Source organism: Rhincodon typus, chromosome 37 (assembly GCF_021869965.1).
Source record: "Rhincodon typus isolate 14 chromosome 37, sRhiTyp1.1, whole genome shotgun sequence".
Classification (NCBI taxonomy): Eukaryota; Metazoa; Chordata; class Chondrichthyes; order Orectolobiformes; family Rhincodontidae; genus Rhincodon; species Rhincodon typus.
This window is the reverse complement of record NC_063368.1, coordinates 12,397,903-12,419,847: the sequence shown is the minus strand read 5'-3', so window position 1 is coordinate 12,419,847 and position 21,945 is coordinate 12,397,903. Positions and strand designations below refer to the sequence as shown.

Here is a 21,945-nt window from a genome sequence, read left to right as displayed (position 1 = left end):
CCCTCAATTGGTCATTTGACATGTTCACCCTCATGGCTCACTATCTTCTGGTGTCAGTTGGATAGTAAATGCCCTCTTCAGATTCAAACCAAAAAGATGATTCTTGATTGCCTATAAAAATACCACTTTATAATCTCAAATGTTTTTTTCTCTCACGTTCCTCACAGCAGTATCTGACAGATTGAACTTTACCTTCTGGAGATTCCTGAAACAATTCTGCAGGATAGGAAAGCCTATAGGCAAATAAGTTACTTTGGTGACTTGTTCATTATTATTCCTTTGAGAAAAAAGAAAAGGAAATAAAAAGATTAACATATATTGCATATCGCTACTTTTGATAAATGCAGTACCTAGTAAGTGATATAGATCTCAGAAATTCCAGCTTTGACAGTTGATAGAATCGTGGAAACTTAGAGCACAAAAGAACCTGCAGCCCATCCTGTGTGTGCTGATACTGTAAAGGAGCAGTCAGCTTATTCCCATTTCACTGCTTTTGTCTGTAAATTTTAAAATTCCTTACTCTCAAGTACTTGCCTAAATGTTTTAAAATATTGACAGAATCATCTTCCACCTTTTAGGTAAAGTTCTGGTTGGTAGCTCAAAACACTTTTTGATCTTTTCACAATCACTTAAAATCCTTGACTTCTGCTCAATGACTCATACAATGGAGTACTTAAGGAATCATTTTTCTCCTTTCTGTGAAAACCTCTCATCATCATAAACTTGTGTTAGACCACCTCTTAACCTTATCTGTTTGCCAAAAAATAGGCTAAAGCTTTCAAACCTCCCCTCAAACTGATGTTGTTTATCCTGGAAAAATTCCTCTATACCCCTTCTAAGGCTTTACAGCTTTCTGAAATGTGGCAATATGAAAGGATTGTCTATAATTTTATAGTTGAGGCGTAACCAGTGATATGTAAAGTTTATGTAAGTGTAGAATGGTTACAACACACAAGGACACCATTTGTCTCATCATGTGCGTTGGTTCTCTGAAGATGTAGTTTACCAAGTGCTGCTACTCTGCCTTATCCCTGCAACTCTGAAATATTTTCTTTTCAGATAGTTGTTCAATTCCCTTTTGAAAGCCTCATTTGACTCCCCTGTACTTTCAGATAGTGCATTCCAGATCCTAATCACTTGCTATGTTTTGTTTCATTCATTTGTGGGATGTGGGCGTTGCTGGCTGGCCAGCATTTATTAACCATCTCTAGTTGCCATCGTGGTGGTGAGCTGCCTTCATGAAGCACTGCAGTCCACCTGTTGGGAGTTGCCCCGCAATGCCATTAGGAAGAGAATTCCAGGATTTGGACCCCGTGAAAGGTTTTCTTCCTGTTCCCATTGCTCCTTTTGCCATTGACATTAATACTGTTCCCTCTGATTCTTAATCCTTGCACCAGGTCCTACTACTCTATCCAGACCCTTCATAATTTAAATAACCGTATCAAATCTGCTTTCATTCTTCTCCAAGGAGAACAGTCCTAACTTTTCAAACCTTTCTACGTAACTGATGTTCCTCAACTGTGAAACTAATCTTGTTCATACTTTCTATGGCCTTACTAATTCCTTTACATCTCTCTCAAAAGTGTGGCACGTACAATTGGACTTGACTCCAGTTGAAGCCAAACCATTATTTTATTGAAGTTTATCTTTTTTTTAATGTAGAATCCCTACAGTGTGGAAACAGGCCATTCAGCCCACCAAGTCCATACCAATCCTCTGAAAAGCATACCCTATCCCTGTAACCCTACGTTTCCCGTGGCTAACCCACCAAGCCTGGATATCCCTGGACAGTATGGGCAGTTTTAGCATGGTCAATCCACCTAACCTGTACATCTTTGCACTGAGAGGAAACCAGAGCACCTGGAGGAAATGCATACAGACACAGGGAGAACGTGTAAACTCCACACACAGTCACCCAAGGCTGGAATCTTGGGTCCTGGGTCCCTGGCACTGTGAGGCAGCAATGCTAGCCACTGAGTCACTGTGCTGCCCTTGCTTCCTTGCTTTTGTATCATTAGAACCCAAAATGCTATGTGATTTATTAATCGTGTTCTTAACCATTCCTGGCACCTGCTTCGATTTGTGGACAAACATATCCAGGTCTCTATGTTCCTGCACCTCTTTAGTATTTTACCCTTTGTTTTATTTTACTTTTCATCTCCAATTTCTTCCTGGCAAAATAACCATTTCACACTTCCCTGCATTCAAATATTAGCTAACTCTTAACTGCATGTTCTGCCACCTATGTCCTTTTAAATAAAAACCAAAAGAACTGCAGATGTTGTCAATCAGGAACAAAACCAAATGTTGCTGGTAAAGCTCAGCAGGTCTGGCAGCATCTGTGAAGAGAAATCAGAGTTAACCTTTCAGGTCTGAGTTCTGACGAAGTCACCAGACCCGAAATGTTAACTCTGATTCTCTTCACAGATGCTACCAGACCTGCTGAGCTTTTCCAGCAACTTCTGTTTTTATGTCCTTTTAAAGTTCTATGCTACCTTCCTCGTGATTCAGCAGTTTCAGCATGATTTCTGCTTTTAATATCCATTTTTCTGTTTATTAACGCAAGTAACCCATGTGCTTTTTTTTAACCACCACCTCATCTTGTCCTGTTACCTTTAGGGATTTGTTGATATACATGCTCAAATCACTGCTATTTTTTATAGTTAGCTGAACTGACCAGAACTGGGAGTACTGTTACTGCTAACTAATGCCAGTCAGTGTTGCCACTTCTGCTTGGAAGGAGTGTGCACAAATATTAGATGAGGATCGGATTGAATTCAGCTGTGGTGCTCTTGTTGGTCAAATTGTCCAACGACACTATCCAGCTGAGACAAAGATACAACAAATCAGTTCATTGTCAGTGCAGCTCTTGGCAAGATTGCACGCCTTCAGTTGAAAATACAGAAAATAAACTGGCTGATTGTACTGAGAAATCTGATGACTGATAATACTTTAGGTTATATCATTACTCTGAAGATTTCTGAGGTATTGCAAGTTACCTTTTTCCTTTGTTTAAAATCAGTGGTTTAGTTTTAATTGTTTTCATGTTAAGTGGCTTCATGTTGCCATTAATAAAATAATGCACTTGTTATTTTGAGATGAATTTATTTGTATTGCTAATAGACCAACTTTTCAAAGTGTGACTTTTTGACAACAGTTGCAGTTTTTGGCCAATACTGTATTACATTCTTCCTAACTTATTATTGGCACAAAATGTTGGAAAATGTAGTTGTAATAAAGGATGGACTTTTGAAATATGAACCTTTTTTTCCCCCTATTATTACCTAGTATTTTTTCCTTTCAAGATGCTAAAATACTTGACCGTATTTCCAGCATTTTCCGATTTTGTTTCCAGATTGCAGTTTTTTTTCTCAGTCTCCCATTTCTGATTTGTGCAAGTCTGCCCTATGTGCGGACTGCTAATGATGCAAAGTGATTCAAATAGTTTAAGTCTATGAAAGAAAAAAAATTAATTTACCATGAATTTAAGTGCAAGTCTTGCCACACCTTCCTACCATCCCTCCTGTCTTTCTTGATGCTCAAGTTGCACTTTAAGCAGTGAAGATACTGACTTCAAGTCAACTTGCTAAGCTTGTTGGTTAAGAACTGGTTGTATTAACTGTTTATAATTTAACTGGTTGTTTACTGTGGTGTTTTACATTTATTGAAGGCAGCAACAGATACTGGGTAAGACAAATTCATGTACTTATGCAGATTGATTACTCTAAAGCTACAGAGTAGGAAACTGGAAGGCAAAATTAATGAAAAGGGTTTTACTTCTTGTTAGCTTATTTGAAAGCATTTTCCGGGATTGTTTGTCACAGAATGACATACCCCCATTAGTGCTAAAATGTGACCGCATGGAACATATTACATGTTCATTGCAGGAGCCATTGACCTCATTGCTTGGATTCGTTGTTTGGAGTTTTCAACTATTTAACAATCTGCAGGAGAGTACACTGGACAGAGTGTGAACGAGAGACTTATGGCCTTAACAAACCCTGTTTCTGGACTGTGCAAACTTGCTAAGAGGGACCATACTAAGAATTTGACTCTTATAAACCCAACTCTAGATCATTTAGAAACACTCTTTGTCCCCTTTAGACCCCTCCTTTTGTCCTAAAGATGTTGATGCTTCAAAAGCTTCCTCAAATGGCTGTTGTGCATGTGTGATCTGCAGCTGAGGTTGCATTTGGGTTGTTCAATTATGGGACATGCACTTAATAAAACCCCACTTCTCACCTAATGCATGCAACATCAAGGTAGATCACTGTGTAATGGGTCACTGAGGAATGAAAGGATTTAAGTTTGTAGTAACCCACTCCTTCTCTGCTCATTCTGCTGCTGCTGCTGACCTCAGTCATCCCACTAATGGGGACCTGCCGAGGGCAAGCTGCAATTAGATTGAAAATTGTCATCACCCAGTGTCTGGTGGCTTGGGAGTAGATTTTCTATTGAGTTACAGGAGTAAGGTGGTCCATAAATGTTTTGACCCTGTAAGTAAAGAAGAAGCAGAATAATTTAGTTACTAGTTCTTGGTCATAGTAACTCGGAATAAACCAATGCATTGGCTAGTGTGTCATTGAGTCAACCAACATGTCAGAGGACTACGAGGCTATCGTTGTGTAGCCACATAGTTGTGGCTAGAATTTGTTTGTAGCAACTTAAGAGTCTTTGATTTTTACCTCAGCCAGGTCTTGCACAATTATGCCACTGTGCATTCTTTTAACACCTGGCTTTTTAAATTGAGAAAGTGATCTGCAAAGGTATATTGTGGAAAGATTGAATAGTGTTTAAAAAAAAAACAAAGTAAATCAGGAGTTAGTTTATCAATGCCAGTCGGCAGCAGTCTGATTTAGAGAGTTATATGTTAATACTCTTTTATTTTTGGGTTCAAGCAAATAATCCAAACTAACACTGAATAGTCCTGCTGGTAATGTGCTACATTGTCAGTGAAACGTTTCTTTGATTATGATGCTAAAAATACCACATCTTGTGTTTCCACATTATGTGGACATTAAGGATCCCTTGGGAATGATTCTTTTTTAAAAAAAAGGCAGGAGCTCTCCTGGGATCCAGGCTTCCTTAAGTAGCGCCACCAAGCAATGTGGATCTGTTTTCCATTTCGTTGCCATTGTACATAACATTCCTTATTAGTCTGTTATTATTGCACCTAAAAGTTTTTGGTGTACAGAACTTTACTGAACAAAATGTACAAAATAGAATAAACGTTTTGTATCTTTGGACTATGATATTGGTTGTGTTGGCCTTGCATTTTAATTTGCAGTTTATTTTAATTTTACTAGTTATATTTGGCTGATCAATTATCTGCAGTCCCTTGTATATTTTCTTGCAAGGTTTAGATGTTATACGGCTAGTGCACAGCTATGTTCTGTTAGTATCTGCATTTCATGTTTGTGGTTAATTTTAAAAACTTGCAGACTCGCCTATTAAGCCTTTTTCCTGGCTATAACCTCTCACCTAGTTTTCTCAGTCATGTGCCTTGTCAGCATAGTGCACCTCCCTTCTCATGCTACGTTGACTCTGCCCTTTGGCAAGGAGCTTGGTGTGTTCACGCCAGAGTTACAAGACTACTATAAATTTTTGGTATACTGTAACATTTAACTTTGGTCTGCACCGTGCATTTGGTTGACACTCAAAACACCAGCTGAAGTTCACAGGGTACAATATATTCTGCATTTGTAAAGTTGTCTTTTCGTCACTAAAAAGCATCCTTAGTTAAATGGCATGATTTGCATTCAAGAGCTATAATTAGATTATGATTTGAAGTTCTCTTGCCGTTAAATGTGCTACGTTTTACAGTATGTAGAAATTGAGATGATATAATCTTGCTGTTGATAAATGACAAGACTGACTCTAAACTGATCAAAAAAACTAATTTGTTCACTGATCTTTCTGATTGTCTATTATTAACTAATATTTGAGGGTGTTAAACTTGGCTTTCTTTAAAAAGAAACGGTTTATGTAGTTTTTACTTTTGCTTTCCAGAGGAATCAGTTGTTTAATGGCATTGAGAGATTCTATGGGCACTGTTTTCTTTCTGATTGGGTCTGCTCTTTGTTGTCAGTTGAGGTAAAAGACATAGTAAGCTCTTGGTTCTCTCCTTGTATTCATATTTGAAGACTTTCTAGCAAAACTCAATGAGAACCCTCCATCGGCACAGAAGCTAGTCTGAATATCACGTGGGTTCTTGCAGTAGTTAGGTTTTTAGTTGTTTTTGGTGTATTTTCCATTAACTCTTCATACAGTATGATCTTTGATCTGAACTGATAGATTTCTGTACTGCGTGTATCCAATGTAATCTTGTTAAATTTGTACAGCTGATTGTGTTCAGCAGCACCCCACCCACTGCTATTTTAAAAGGATCATCAATAATGTGTTGCTGTTGATTTTTTTTCTGGTGGTCACTACAACTCTACAAGTGGTTGGTGCTCTCTATAGCTGTTTCAAGTTGCAAAATTGTAAAAGGAGTGATGGAGCAGGTGCTTGACTGTTTTTGGTGATTTCTTACTTTCTGCACAAACCAATTTCTCCCTGACACAGATGCTCTTAGTTGGCTCTCCCATACATCTTTGCAGTCATTTTGTAATCAAAGTCAGCTAATTGACGCAAGACTTCAACCTCGAGCACCTAACTCTAGTAAGCATTCCTGCAAAGCATTTGTGATCTTCCTTAAAGAAAGTGATGAATACTGTGCGTGATACTCTGGAGACAGTCTCGCCAGTGCTGTACGTAACCGACGCATAAATTCCCAAATCAATTCGCCCCGTGATAAATGATGACGTTCTATTAGCTTTCCTAATTTATTTTCTGTTTGTGCATACTAACCTTTTGCAGTTTATGCACCTGAATACTCATTACTCTGCATCTCTTAGCTTTACAGAGTCTCACCATTTAGATAAGATACTACTTTTTATTTTTCTTGCCAAAATGGATGAGTTTTAATATTCCCATATTGTATTTCTAAGGGCATAACATCTTTGTTCACTTAACCTATCTGTATCATTTTGTAGCCTCCCTATGTCTTTTCACAACTTTATGTTCCTACCTATCCTTGCGTTGTCAGCACATTTGGCAACCATACTGTCCCCCTGTCCGTCTAAGTCATCTATATAAATTGTAAATAGTTGAAGTCTCATCTCTGACCCCCTTGGTATACCATTCACAATATTTTACCAAACTTTCGTGCTTAGTCTCTGCTTCCTGTCAGCTAGCCAATCTGCTATCAATGCCAGTTTGTTGTCCTTTATGCAATAAGCTTTTATTTTCTACAATAAACTGTGATGTGGCGGTTTATCAGATGCCTTCTCTAAATCCAAGTACAGTATATCCACTGGTTCCCCTTTATCTGAAGCACGTTACTTCCTCAAAGAACTCCAAAAGATATGTCAAACATGATTTCTCTTTCACACAACCACGTGGGCTCTGCCTGAATACGTAGTCATAAAGTTGTACAGCACGGAAACAGACACTTCACTCCACCTTTTCCTGCTGACCAGATACCCTTAATTGATCTAGTCCCATTTGCCAGCATTTGCCCCATATCCTGCTTAAACCCTTCCTTTCATGTACCCATCCAGGTGCCTTTTAAATGTTGTAACTGTACCAGGCACCATCACTTCCTCTGGCAGCATATTCCATACATGACCACTTCTGCGTGAAAATGTTGCCCCTTGGTCCCTTTTAAATCTTTCCCCTCTCTCTTTTAATCTATGCCCTCCCTGGGAATAGATTTAGACTCCCCTACCCTGGGAAAAAGACCTTGCCTATTCACCATATTCCTGCTCCTCATGATTTTATAATGTCTAAGGTCACCGCTCAGCCTCTGATGCTCGGGGAAAATAGCCCCAGCCTACTCAGTGTCTCCCTTTTAGCTCAAACCCTCCCACCCTGGCAACATCCTTGTAAATCTTTTCTGCGCCCTTTCTAATTTAACAACCTTTTTGCTACAGAACAGAGACCAGAATTGAATGCAGTATCCCAAAAGTGGCTTAACAAGTGTCCTGTACAGCCTCAACCTGACCACCCAACTGCTATACTCAATGCATTGACCAATGAAGGCAAGCGTACCAAATGCTGTCTTCTGTACCCTGTCTACTGGCAACTCCATCTTCAAGGAACTGTGAACCTGCATCCCAAAATCTTTGTTCAGCAACACTCCCCAGGACCTTAACATTAAGTGTATATGTCCTCCCTTACCAAAGTGCAACACCTCACGTTTATTTAAATTAAACTCCATCTGCAACTCTTCGACCAATCTGATCAAGGTCCCATTGTATTCTGATGTAACCTTCTTCACTGCCCACTACATCACAAATTTTGGTGTCATCTGCAAACTTACTAACCATTCCTTCTATATTTACATCCAAATCATTTATATAAATGACAACAAGCAGTGGACCCAGCACCAATCCTTGCAGCATACATGGTCACATGGCCTCCAGTCTGAAAAACAACCCTCCACCAGCCCTCTCCAAATGGCTAGCTCTCCCTGGATTCCATGTGACCCAACCTTGCTAACCAATCTACTATGCGGAACCTTGCCGAACGCCTTACGGCCACGTGGACAACATCCACCATTCCGCCTTCATCAACTTCGTTGACACTTCAAAAATCTCAGTTGAGTTGCATTTATCTAGCATGTGCCTTTCTATGATATATTTAAGAATATCTCCTAACATTTATCATGTGATGAATATTAATCAATCTGGCCTCTGCATTCTCTGCTTTCTGTCTGCCTCCCTTTTTGAATAAAGGGATTACATTGGCTACTTTTCAATATGGTAAGTCTGTCCCAAATCAAGGGACCTTTGGAAATTAAAACCAATGAATCAATTGTCTCATTAGCTACTACCTTTAGGACCCCATGATGAAGTCCATAAGGATACAGGCACTTAGCAAGGTGCTCTAATGTTTTATCAAGAGCCATTTATCTGGTGATTGCAATTTTACTGAGTTCCTACCTCCCTTCCATTTCCTGATTTATTGCTGCAGCTAGGATATTACTTGTATCCTCTATAGTGAAGACTGATGTAAAATATTTGTTCAGTACAATTGGCATTCCTAAAATATTGCAATCTTCTAAATATCAACATTGTAATAGTGGGTTCATTATCACTACCACTCCCATTTTTGAGTGCTACTCAATTTGGCCCTTGGCTGCTGTGGTGTCATGTCACACGATCATTTTTATAAGGGAAAGACAGTTATAATGTCATAGATTTGTATTAACAGGAGATAAACTATAGTGAGAAAAGAGAAGGCATCGTGTGGTTCAAACTTTTATCACCTCCCTCCTTTGAAAGCTTAGGCACTCACTAAGCCAGAAACAATAAAGCAGTTTAAAGGTAGCAAGCATTCTGCTTTAGTGTTGCAGAACTTTCTCTTAATGCATACAGTTGATTGTTGTGAAGAATGCTTTACTTTACTTGTTGTAGAGCAATTAATTTTATTTGGTAAACATTTCCAAACTTACAGCTGTCCATCAATATTTTGGAAAGTCCTGAAGGCACAGAAGTTGGACTTTAAATGCAAAGTTTATAGCTGTTATTTTTCAACAATTTTAATTGACAAAACTAGGCACTATTCAAAGTTGCCACTCTGGAGCATTTTCAAATGATGATATTGAGCAGGATAACCAGAATAAGAATGTAAATAACGGGGAACGAGAGTAGGCCATTTGGCCCCTCAAGCTTGGTTAACTATACAGTAAGGTTATAGCTAATTTCATTGTGGTCTTAGTTTTCGTGCTTGCCACAATTACCCTGGACTCAGAATATTGTAGGATGGAAACCAACAATGACTTCCTCGCATGAGTAACAATTTAGAAAAACAAAAGTTTTCAATAAGACCAGTAGTAACTTTCAATGCATTTTCTAATTTAAGGCTAAACGATAGAAATTGGAATGAATAGAACGATTGTATTTACATATTGTCATTCACTTTCCCAGGATGTTGAAAAGTATTTTATATTTCGAAGTGTAGTTCCTAATGATCTGCAGGCAGCCAACTAGTAAAATCAATGAATCTGGTTTTGTGATTCACTGTGAACTGTTAGCTCAAATGTTACAGGGTGGAGTCAAGAGAACGGGATGAAGCAACAAATAGCCATGATTGAATGGCAGAGCAGACCTTATGGCCAGGACATCATCTCTTCAAGTAGTAATGAAAGTGTGTGCATCCAAATTTTGCTTTTAATTATTCATCCAAAAAATGGAAAGAAGAATTTATACTTAGTAAAAGCCTTTCACAGCTTCAGGGTGTCCGAGTACTTTCACAATTGGTTTTTGCAATATAATGATGTTGCTGTGTAGAAAATGTGGTTGCCAATGTTTGCCCAGCAAGTGCCTCGCAATCAGATTGTTTGAAAACACAGAAATCCATCACAATATTAATTGAGGGATAAACGTTGTGATAGTTGCCTTGTACTTCCATGTTATTTTTATATCAATTCTGTACAGTTATATGAGGATGAAGGCATTTGTGTTTTACTTGAGCATATATAAAGAAATACTTGTTGTAACAGTGTTTTTCAGTTAGGAGGCATCTACTCGTTATGTTTTACTTGTAAATAAACACTCGACTGAGTAAAGATTGACTCCCAAATCATTCTTCATCTGGCTGTCTGGAATTTAACATTTAAAATAGAGCCATGGGATCTTTTACATCCACCTGAGAGGCCAGATGCATGATCAGTTTGAAGAAATGGTAAAGCTGACAGTGCAGAGAATCATAGAATCCCTACAGTGTGGAAACAGGCCCTTCGGCTCAACAAGTCCACACCGATCCTCCAGGGCATCCCACCCAGACCCATCCCCCCCCATCACCCACCTAATCTACACATCCCTGAGCACTACGGGCAATTTAGCATGGCCAATCCACCTAGCCTGCACATCTTTGAACTGTGGGAGGAAACCAGAGCACCCGGAGGAAACCCACACAGACACGGGGAGAATGTACAATCTCCACACACAGTCGCCCGACAGTGGAATTGAACCTGGGTCTCTGGCACTGTGAGGCAGCTGTGCTAACCACAGAGCTCCCTGACACCTCCCCTGCGGTGGTCACCTGGGACTTGAGTGCTTGATTTTGGAGAGTATGATTTGAACCTGTGAATCCAGAATTGCATGGAGGTGTTTTTCTGGACTTTACACTCATCCATCGTGTGGCTTGAACTGATGCAGAGGTGATCCCAACTGACATGTTTAGATTAATAAGGAAAACATTTTTTGTATGTTGAAGGGAAGGAGATCAGAGGAGCATTCCCTTTCATAAAGGTAAATATCTAGACTGGTACAGGGTGGAGAAATTCCACTGTGTGTTTTAAATAATACATTTAACTCATTTTACAGTAACTGGCCTGGTCCTGTTAAAACATTGGCTTATAAAATAGGTGCACTTCACTTGTGGCTTTTGTTGAAATCAAGCCAAGAACAAGGAGTGCCTTTCCAAAATAGAGACTGATCAATATTTTGAGTCTTAGGGAACAGTGGTTTATGGTTTATTGAGAGCAAAAGCGGTTTGCCAGCATTCTGATGAAGCAAACTTACTGGGGCAGTAGGTCACATGACTGACAAAATCTTGAACATACTTATCCTGAAAGAATAGAACTAATAGTCACATTATCATTGAATACATATAGCACAGAAGGAGGCCATTTGTCTCGTTGTGTTTCTGTTGGCCCTCTGAAGGAGCCAATCACCAGTGCCACTCCCCTCCCTTCCATCCACAGCCCTGTGTGTTCTTTCATTTCAAATTGTAATCCAATGCCCTCTTCACTGTCTTGATTGAACCTTTACCATGCTGTCAGGTAGTACATTCCAGATTCTAACCATTTGCTATGTGATGACGCTCTCTGTGTCCCCGTTTCTTCTTTGTCAGTTAGCATAAATCTGTGTCCCCTGGTTCTTGATCCTTCCAGCAATGCGAATATTTTCTCCCCATCTTTTGTGTTCAGACCCTTGTGATACTAGATATCTTTACGTCGTCTCCTTTTAAACCTTCTTGTTGCCAAGGAAAACAGTCCAGTCATATTATTGTACTTACCTTATTACTGGCGTTTCAATTCTTAATTTACTTGTTGAAGGTGGGCTTAGCTGACTGGTCAGCATTTATTTACTGTCCCTGGTTGCCCTGAGAAGCTCCCTCTTGACCCTCTGCAATCTATATGCTGTTAGGGAGGGAATTTTAGGATATTGAACCAATGGTTTTGAGCCAGTGATGGGCATTTACCAAGATAGAAGCATTGATTAACTAGCCTTGAGAACCTGGCTCTCTGTTTATCTTGAAAGTAAATAGACAACTTAAAACATAACTATTTAAACCTAGCATTGAGTACTTTTTCTGGGATTTTGTGTATACTCCACCTATCCAGCATGAGCTCAGAGGTTGCTGCCATTATCGGAGTTTAAGTATCTTGCATGTTACCACCTTCCCAGTAAAAGAACAGAGAACCTCTTTCATCTCTAACAACCAAGTCGTTCATCATTCTGGCAGATGTCGTAGCAGGTTACATGGCCCCCTTTGTCTTCACTTAGGAGAGTTATTCATGGGGAAAGTCGTTAATTTATAAATCTGTACCTTTTTTTTTTAAATTTCCTGTTCAGCAAAATAAGTTTGGAGGGTATCTAGAATTGCAGTTGTATGGTGCCATCATATGTTAACATGAACTACTTGCTGGGCCATACGTTGTTCAGTTTGTAGTGCAGAATTCTTCAAGGTCAGTTTAGCAAAGCCAGCTTTCAGATCCCTACCACTCAACTGGAGATAAGACTGTAATGCAGCTGATTAAATATGCTTCTGACTTCGTGATGAAGTAAAAGTGTTTAATGATCTAATTTTACTGCACAAAGTCATGTAGACGAAAGGGTACCGGATTCGATTCTTGGCCTGGTCTTGGTTGAGACGTCCAGGGCAGGGAGGATGGAGTGATTTACCTTGTTTGCAAGAAGCTGCTGTAGGGGAACAGGTTGCTTGTCTTATTAACATCCACAGGAAGAGTTTTTAAAAAAAAATGTTGGCACTTGAAATCTTACAGAGAACATAAAATATTAACATAAAAGACAAAGCAAATTGCAAGATGGTGGCAGAGTAACACTCCAGTTGGAGCTTCTCTGCTCGCCCATTCCTTTCCCTTTTTCGTTTTTTATTCCCATCTTTGCAACAGTTTTTCTTCTCTTCTCCCCCCTCTCCTCCCCTCCCCCCAAACTTCTTAAACCACCCAATTTGGAGAATGGAGGCGAGATGAAGGTAGATGAGTCGCGGCTGGAGCCCAGGCAGGAGCAGAGCGCACGGGCCAAGTGTCAGCACAGCACGCTTGCTCAGTTGTGGAGCAGTAGCAGAGCTTGTGGGCCGAATCCTGGAGCGGAGTGCAGAGTGAGTCATGCTGAAGCCTGGAGCAGCAGTGGAGTGAGCGGGGGCCGAGTCCCAAAGTGGGGAGTGGAGCAGCAGCAGACCAAGCATGGGCCAAGTTCTGAAGCGGCAGCGGAGCGAGCATGAGCAGAGTCCTGGAGCAGTAGCAGAGCAAGTCCTGGATGGAGGCCACTGTGGGGGGCAGCGTGGCCTCGTGTTCTGAAGCCCGATGGGCATGGACTCACTTTGGAAAAGAACTAGAAGGGCTATAAATTGAGTACTTAGACACTTCTTATTCTCATTCTGGACTTTAAAACTCTGTTTTCCTATGCTAATCTGTTTTTTTAACTATTTCAGTTCTGTGACAACACTTAAAATATCTTTACCTAGGTACCATGTAGTTAAGATGGTGCCAAGAGGCAACATTACAAACTTGTCACTGCACTCAATTTGAGTGCACATGATAATAAAGGCTATTTATCCATTCAAAGTTACAGATGGTAACGGAATAACTGGGGCTGGGGAATTGCAATTTACAACTAATGATCACTGCGCACATGCTATAAGCCAACGTTTTCCTAGCTACCATCAGTTCTGAGGAAGGAGTCACTGGACCTGAAATGTTAACTCTGATTTTTCTTCACAGATGCTGCCAGACCTGCTGAGCTTTTCCAGCAGCTTCTGTATTTGTTCCTGATTTACAGCATCTGCAGTTCTTTCAGTTTTTTTTTAGCTACAGTTAATAGTTCAGCTTTATGACCCTTTGTCAGAATGGTAAGACATGGAGCTTATAAGGGAAAGGAGTGCAGAGAGTTTGGGGAAAGGCAGAGAGGCCATAGGAAAGTGACCTTGAACAAGCAGGATCTGTTAGATTGTGGAGACGAGAAAGCTCTAGTGCCTCAGTAATCCAATGAATGTTAAAGACTGATATGAGGGATCACACCACCTTTTCTGATCTTGTCCCAAGATAGGATTTCCATCTCAAAAGCTGTCCCATTTCTTTTGTTACTTGTGAAGCACTGGTGCACCCATCATATGTTACCAGGTGGCTGAGAAAAATGGGAACAGCAGTTAAGCTCTGAAGTTGTGAAAATCGCTGTTACATCCAAAGGCCTGCAAAGTGCTGAGTGAAAACACAAGGTGCTGTATTATGAGTTTGAGTTAAACTTCATAACAATAGTAAGAGTATGGGTGGGCTGGAGCATTAAAGTGGCAACCGCTTAACAGGTGTTTGTTTTCCCCCCATTGATTATGTATAATTGTTGGAAAAGAGTATTGCATCACAGCAAGTCCGCAAATTATTTTTTTTAATGCTTAGAATTCAATATGGTGGATAGAGTAAATTGCTAAATGGGTGGCGCCTATTTGTTTTTACAGAACTAATTGTCTTCATAGCAGCAATCTGATCTTTGCAGGTACTGCAATGGAAATACAGTAATATAAATGTTGTTACGGGAGTTCTGAAGCTACACTGCTATAAGGGCATTGATTATGATTAGAATTTCAGGTTGTTTTCTTGCACAATCTTCCTCTTTGATATGGTTCCACATTTTCTGCATTCATCCCTGTGTTTATAATTTCCCTTGCTCAAGCATTAATTAGGATGACAGGATTTGCAATGAATAGTCTGAACCGCTTTTCCAATTCTCTTTCTTCCCCCTGCCCTGCACCACAGCCAAATCTAGCCCAAGACTGCCAGAAAGTACTGCAAGTGTAATATTTGTTTACCCCTCCTAAATACCCTTTTAACCTCACAATGAAATTGCTCATTTATGCTGAATTGTTTACTGTCTCAAACAGTGAACCTTGTGTTTACTTGTGTTGAAACTTTCTAGCTGCCACGAAATGGAAACTTGTATTTTTACATCTGTTTGGATTCCATTCCCAATGCCAAAGTTGCAAAACTATAATTGAACTGGCTCCAGCACCATTCCCTCCCAGAAGGAAAAGTAAAAATGGTAAATGAGATATTCTGATCAATCTCATATACTTCAAAATGAAGGATCAGTATGTTCAACACGTTCACTTCCAAGCATTACTGGATCTTTACTGTTTTTTTTCCCATCTGGGCTGTCAGACATCAGTCATATGTTCACTAGCATCATCTCACATACTAGCTGCTTAAAGGCAGGTATTTGGCTCATTGTCTTCATGTCTCTCTGACAAGTAGTCTTTTTATTTTCCAATAACTTGCTTCAGTGATAAGCCACCCAGCTTTGAATAGAGTACTTCCTTCCTCTTCCTCCTCTAACTTGAAATCTTCACTCCATACATCTCTTACTAGTTGATTTTCCAGTCTATCTTTTCCAAATTACATACAGCATATTTCTTTGTTTTCTTTCACTCCTCTGCACCTTATTTCACTTTTTCTGTCGAATTTTCCATTCTCCTCCAAACCCATATTTTAAAGCTATTTAACATTTATATAACATCTAGGCTGCATGATGGCTGCAGTGGTAAGCAACAAATTTAAGAATAATAACAAAGATAGCAGTGGGAGGGGGACTATTGCTATCCAGAAAGGAAGGAACTAAAGAAGCAACTTGTAAAGAGCTTGTTTTGGAGTGTATTTGTGAGACTTGGACCTTATGGAATGACAAAGCCAATTTGCTAAATAGCTTTGAAATTTACATATTGTAGGTGATTATTTTTGTTGCTCATCTGTTTAATGTCAAACAAGCAAAAGGTTAACTTTAGTGAAATGCGAGAGTTTTTGTTGCCACAAGCAACTAACTGCAAAAAGAGAGGTGTGAAAAGACTGCTTTCAATACATAACATTCATTGTTTTCACAGTGTAAAGAGCAGTGTGGAAATCACAACTGAAACATTAACTTTATTTTTGCAGCATACACAGATACCGCCTGTGTTTCCAGCTTTTTCTGCTTGTTTTTGGATTTCCCATGTATAGTGATATTTAACTTTTTGACCTGTAGCTCAGTGTACACCTGCAATAAGGGGCGTTCTGAAATTGTTGTTTTCATGAGGGAAAAGGGAAATATGTGGCAAAGTAAGAAGTAATTAGAACAGCAGGAAGTTCCTTGTTTAAAAAACACTTCTGCAGAGACCAATTAGGCTAATTAGCCAAGGTAGATTCTGTTGTCTTTCTATGCTAATTTTGATTAAGTTCCCAGTTTGAAAGGACACTGTCCGTGATTGGGAATAAAATAAAAATATTCACCTCTGCAAAAAATGTAGGTGGAGGAGTAAGAGGGATCCAGGAAAAGGTTGTTGCAATGAACACATGTAATGGTGCCATCCTCTTTTGTTTTTTGTTTTGCAGGTAGTAGTGTAACGGGAGAACATGGCGGAAGCTCACCAGGCCGTCGCATTTCAGTTCACGGTCACCCCAGAGGGCATTGACCTCCGACTGAGCCATAATGCATTGAAAGAGATCTACCTCTCGGGCATCAGGGCCTGGAAAAAGAAATGCATCAGGATCAAGGTGAGGGCTTCCATTCAGATTCAAGTCTACCCACATATTGAATCCTTTGCTTTTTAGTAAAAATAAATTTTGGAACTAATTTGTCACAGCGATAGAAACTAAATGATTGGAGTTGCTCAGAAAATATTCAATACCTTGACAGCATAGTTAATGTACTGCAGGGTTATGCATTTATGCACACTAATTTAGAGCAGGAGTAGGCTATTTGGCAGCTTGAGCTTGCTGTGTCATTGATAAGATCATGGTTAATCTGATTGTGGCTTCAGTTTCACCTTCCCACCTACCCAATTACTACCTTTAATTCCTTGTTTAGTCAAGAATCTATTCACCCTGCCTTTGAAATATTCAATGACATAGCCTCCGTTACTCTCTGGGAAGAGAATTCCAATCACTTCTGACCCTTTGAGATTAAAGGTTTGAAGGGCCTTTTGTCACCTGTGACAGCCAAAGGAATTTTCACTTTTCCCACATCCAAGTAAAAATCAAGGCCGTGTCCCTGATGTAATCGTGTAGAAGCAGGACAATTATGCAGTTTGTGAGGTTTTCTATATCAGTGTGATTTTCAGCTACTGGGTCCACTGCTTTTTGTCATTTATATAAATGATTTGGATGTGAACATAGGAGGTGTGGTTAGTAAGTTTGCAGATGACTTTAAAATTGGAAGTGTAGTCGACATCGAAGAAGGTTGCCTCGGAGTACAACGGGAACTTGATCAGATGGAGTTTAATTTAGATAAATGTGAGGTGCTGCATTTTAGAAAGGCAAATCAGGGCAGGACTTATTCACTTAATGGTAAGGTCCTGGTGAGTGTTGTTGAACAAAGAGACCTTGGAGTGCAGATTCATAATTCCTAGAAAATGGAGTTACAAGTTGATAGGATAGTGAAGAAGGCGTTTGGTATGCTTGCCTCTATGTCAATGCATTGAGTATAGAAGTTGGGAGGTCATGTTGCATCTGTACAGGACATTGGTTGAGCCACTTTTTTGGAGTATTGCATGCAATTCTCGTCTCCCTATAGGAAGGATGTTGTGAGACTTGAAAGGGTTCAGAAAAGATTTACGAGGATGTTGCCAGGGTTGGAGGGTTTGAGCTATAGGAAGAGGCTGAATAAGCTGGGGCTATTTTGTGTGGAGTGTCGGAGGCTGAGCGGTGACCTTATAGCAGTTTATAAAATGAGCATGGATAGGGTAAGTAGGCAAGGTCTCTTCACCAGGGTGGGGGAGTCCAAAACTAGAGGGCATAACTTTAAGGTAAGAGGGGTAAGATATAAAAGGGACTTAAGGGGCAACTTTTTCACACAGAAGGTGGTGTGTATATGGAATGAGCTGCCAGAGGAAGTGGAGGAGGCGGGTACAATTACAACATTTAAAAGGTGTCTGGATGAATAGTACATGAATAGAAAGGGTTTAAGGGGAATATAGGCCAAACGCTGGCAAACGGGACTAGATTTATATGGGAAATCTGGTCAGCATGGATGAGTTGGACCAAAGGATCCATTTCTGTGCTGTGTAGCTCTGACTTTATGACTACTGTATTTTATTGAGAAATGTGAGAATAATTGAACATCATAGGTAATGCTGAAGAATGTTCTGAGGTGTTTCTTCCTCCACTGAGTTATTAGTACATGGCCTGACATAAACACGAGTGTGGAAAGTGGCAAGCTCCCCCACATCTACATAACAGGTATTTATTTTTAACATTTAAAGCAAAGTATTAAGATTTTTTTTTCACTTTCACCTCTTTGCAGAACAATTTTGCAAGTGGTGTCTACCCTGCTAGCCCATCCAGCTGGCTTTTTGTGGTATTGACTGTACTTGGTACCATGTATACAAGAGTCGACCCCTCAATGGGAATGATAGGCAAACTTAAGGACCATCTCCCTCTAAGGTGAGTAATTATCACCGACTGATGAGACTGTAACATGACTTGAATTTGTTCTTTGCTTGAATGGTTGACATTTGCTGACCTTTCGACTCTAGTTATCCTAAATTTCTCCACCTGTGACTCAACAGTGAGATTTCTTAAGGGATATTCACTGAATGTTTTATATTCCCATGTTTCTAAACCTTCTTATCTGTCAAGCTCAGATATACACTGGTGAGTGCAAACTGAGAGATTCAAGACAGAAATAAAGAATATGAAGCATTCTTACCCCTACTGTTTTTTCCTAAATAAATCTTGGCACTTTCCCAAAGCACCTTGGGAAAATTTATACATTAGAGATGATAAATAAATAGATGTTACTAAACGTTATTACTACACTAGAGCACAATGCAGGAAGTAGAAAAATGGAAAACCTGTACAATTCAGATATAATTGAAACTGGATTTTAAGAATATTACAGACTATTATCCTGATCTCTTAATATGCTGTGAATCAGAGTGTTCATGAGAATATATTTTGCTGAAGCAATATGAAAATTACTGCAAATTTAGTAAAAGAACAAATGAAAATGTTAAAATTGAGCTGAACTGGGCATTTAACAGTAGTGATGTGTAGCAATTGTGATATGAGATCAGGGTAAGAATATGGCAGTAGAAACTTAGACATCTGTGTTCAATATGTTGTAAAACATCCCAAGGTACTTCATATGCACAGCTTTGTGTCAAACACCCGAGGAAGTAAGAGGACATGAAGGAACTCAATTTTAATTGTCATGTTGGTAGAGAAAGTGGGGGAAAGGGGTAGAAGTTTCAGGAGGAAACTCCAGAGCACAGACCCTTGGCAGCTGACTCCATTGCAGAATAAAGGAAATAAGCAATGTGCCAAAGTCTGGAATTAGAAGAGCATAGAAGTATTGGATATTTTTAGGGTTGGAGAAAGTTAGAGATTGAGACATGCTGCACTGCAGGCAGCTCGTAAGAGATGAACAGGAGAGTCCATCCTGTTCAGACTACATGCCTGACTTTGCAGAAAATGTTATAGCCTGAGAGGTGTTATGGGATGTAAGTAATAAAGAAAGGGGAACTGCGGAATGTATCAACATCCATAACTAAATGATGGGTATTTGGTTCAGTGGTAACGTGCATACAATTGTGAGGCACCTGTTCTTCATCCTTTTGTGCTATAAAAATACCTTGCCTGCATTAAATTTTATCTTCCATTGTTCTCCCCCCTTAGATATTTTGTCCAGCTCATTCCAATTTTCCTAAGCTTTCACCTGTGATTTCAGTGCCCCCTTAGTTTGGTGTTATGTGCAAAATTGCTAACTTCGTACTGAATTTTTGAATTCAGGTCATTTATGTAAATTAGTAAAATTATCAATCCTAACACTGAGCTCCAGGGTACCCCAGATAGTGCTTCACTTTGTGCACAGCTTCCCCCCCCCACCCCCTTTGTAAAATACTGTTATAATGGGTACTTGTTTGCTATCTGACCACCATTTCTTATGCTCTCAAGGAATTTGGTCTAAATTCCAATGGCTTTGAATTTAACTGGTGTGTTCGTGTAGAGCTTTATGTAAACCTTTTGGAAGCCAAAGCATATCATGGCATAGGGCTGCACAGTAGCCCATGACCCATGATGATCAGACATAAAATTTGCGAAAAAACCAACATGAGATGCAGGCCAATCAGTTAGCTGTAACAAAAAACAAAGGAGCAAAAGCATTTTCATTTTAATTTAATGCCCCAATTGGGAAAGTAGTAAGATTGGGTGCAAGGCTTGTTTTACACCCCACCTGACATTTTCCATTAAAATCAGATTAGTGAACCAGCAGCGTCCTGGTCACTTTTAATACCAGTTATTGATATCCATTTTTTTTTTTTAAAAACTGAATTCAAACTTGGACAGCTATGGTGAAATTTGAATCCTCTTTCTGAGGATTACTCAGCCAAGTCTCTGGACTACTAATTGAGTAACATGATTACCATTGTACCGTTTCCTAAATGTGTGACACTGGGGAAGAATTCTGATATCCTGGGCAATTTTCCTTTTTCAGCCAATCCCACAAAGAAAGATGAACTGCTGTTTGTAACTTGAGAAGCTGATGTGCACATGTTAGCAATTAATCTCCCCTTCAAGACACTAATAACTGCACTTCAAAACCTCTTCATTAGCTCTGATTTATATTGCAATGCTCTGAAAAATTTTAAATTTCCTATTTTACAAGCAGATTTTAATGTAATGTTATTTTGTTTATTTTTTTGTAGAAGATATATGTCACACCAGGGTCAAAATCTGGTGAGTGCACTGCTGTTTGCAACAGGACTATGGCTGGCACTGATTTTCGTGATGAGACAGATCCTCAAGTGCCTCCTCTCCTACCATGGCTGGATGTTTGAAGAGCATGGCAAGGTGTCCACTACTACCAAAGTCTGGTTTGTAAGTGTTGAAACATCATGAAGGTTGATGGTGTGTGTGGGCATGACTATGACTTCACAATGATATTCAACGACAATAGATTTAAGAATAAATCATTTTGATCTTCAAGCCTGTTCTGCTACTTAGTGTGGTCGTGGCTGATCTGAGACCTAACTCTAAATATCTGACTTGGTTCAAAATCCTTAAACCTTTGGGAACAAAAATCTGTCAATCTCGGTTTTACAATTAATCCAACATCGGCTGATATTTGCAAAAGAGAATTCCCAAACTACTTCTGACCTTTGTGTGTAGAAGTGTTTCCTAACGTTGCTGCTGAAAGGTCTGCCTTTAGTTTTTAGACTTAACTCCAGTTAAGGAATGTTTTTTTCTTTATCGACTATATTATTTCCCTTTAGCATCTTGAAAAATTTGATCAATCACTCCTTAACATACTAAATTCCTTGAAATAAATACAAGTTTGTGTATTCTTGAAATTTAGCTCTGAGTCCAGATATCATTCTGTGCTGTACTTCCTCCAGGACTGCTATGTCCTTACAAAGGCCTGCTGCCGGCACTGCTCTGTTTTCCAGGTGTAGGCACTGTTCAGCTGTCTCAGAATTTTTCCTTTGTTGTTTTCCGGTCTAGTAGATGTAAACCTTTCTGCATCTGATCTGACATTTGCCTGCCATCCATTGACATCTGCTATGAGCAGAAAATGCTTTATGGACATTGGAGTGGCTGAATTTGCTCATCCTTGCTCAGTTATGTTAATATATATGTGCCCTTGACATTGCTGTGGTTCATTCAGCCTAATTAATACAAACTCGTGT

At 39.5% G+C, this 21,945-nt stretch overlaps 1 protein-coding gene across 6 annotated transcripts in view; it reads left to right on the top strand.

The window, feature by feature from the left end:
* Positions 1-21,945, top strand: part of LOC109938367 (carnitine O-palmitoyltransferase 1, liver isoform) — a 96,435-nt gene that overhangs the window by 22,012 nt on the left and 52,478 nt on the right. For 3 of the 6 annotated variants that reach the window (XM_048617412.1, XM_048617414.1, XM_048617417.1), the window contains exons 3-5: positions 16,652-16,813; positions 18,561-18,700; positions 20,965-21,136. In XM_048617412.1, the coding sequence (XP_048473369.1) occupies positions 16,673-16,813; positions 18,561-18,700; positions 20,965-21,136 (453 nt within the window). In that variant the 5' untranslated portion in view covers positions 16,652-16,672. Of the gene's footprint in view, positions 1-5,572; positions 5,683-14,428; positions 14,512-16,377; positions 16,458-16,651; positions 16,814-18,560; positions 18,701-20,964; positions 21,137-21,945 lie in introns of those variants that run through there. The other 3 variants (XM_048617413.1, XM_048617415.1, XM_048617416.1) reach the window with 3 other exon arrangements.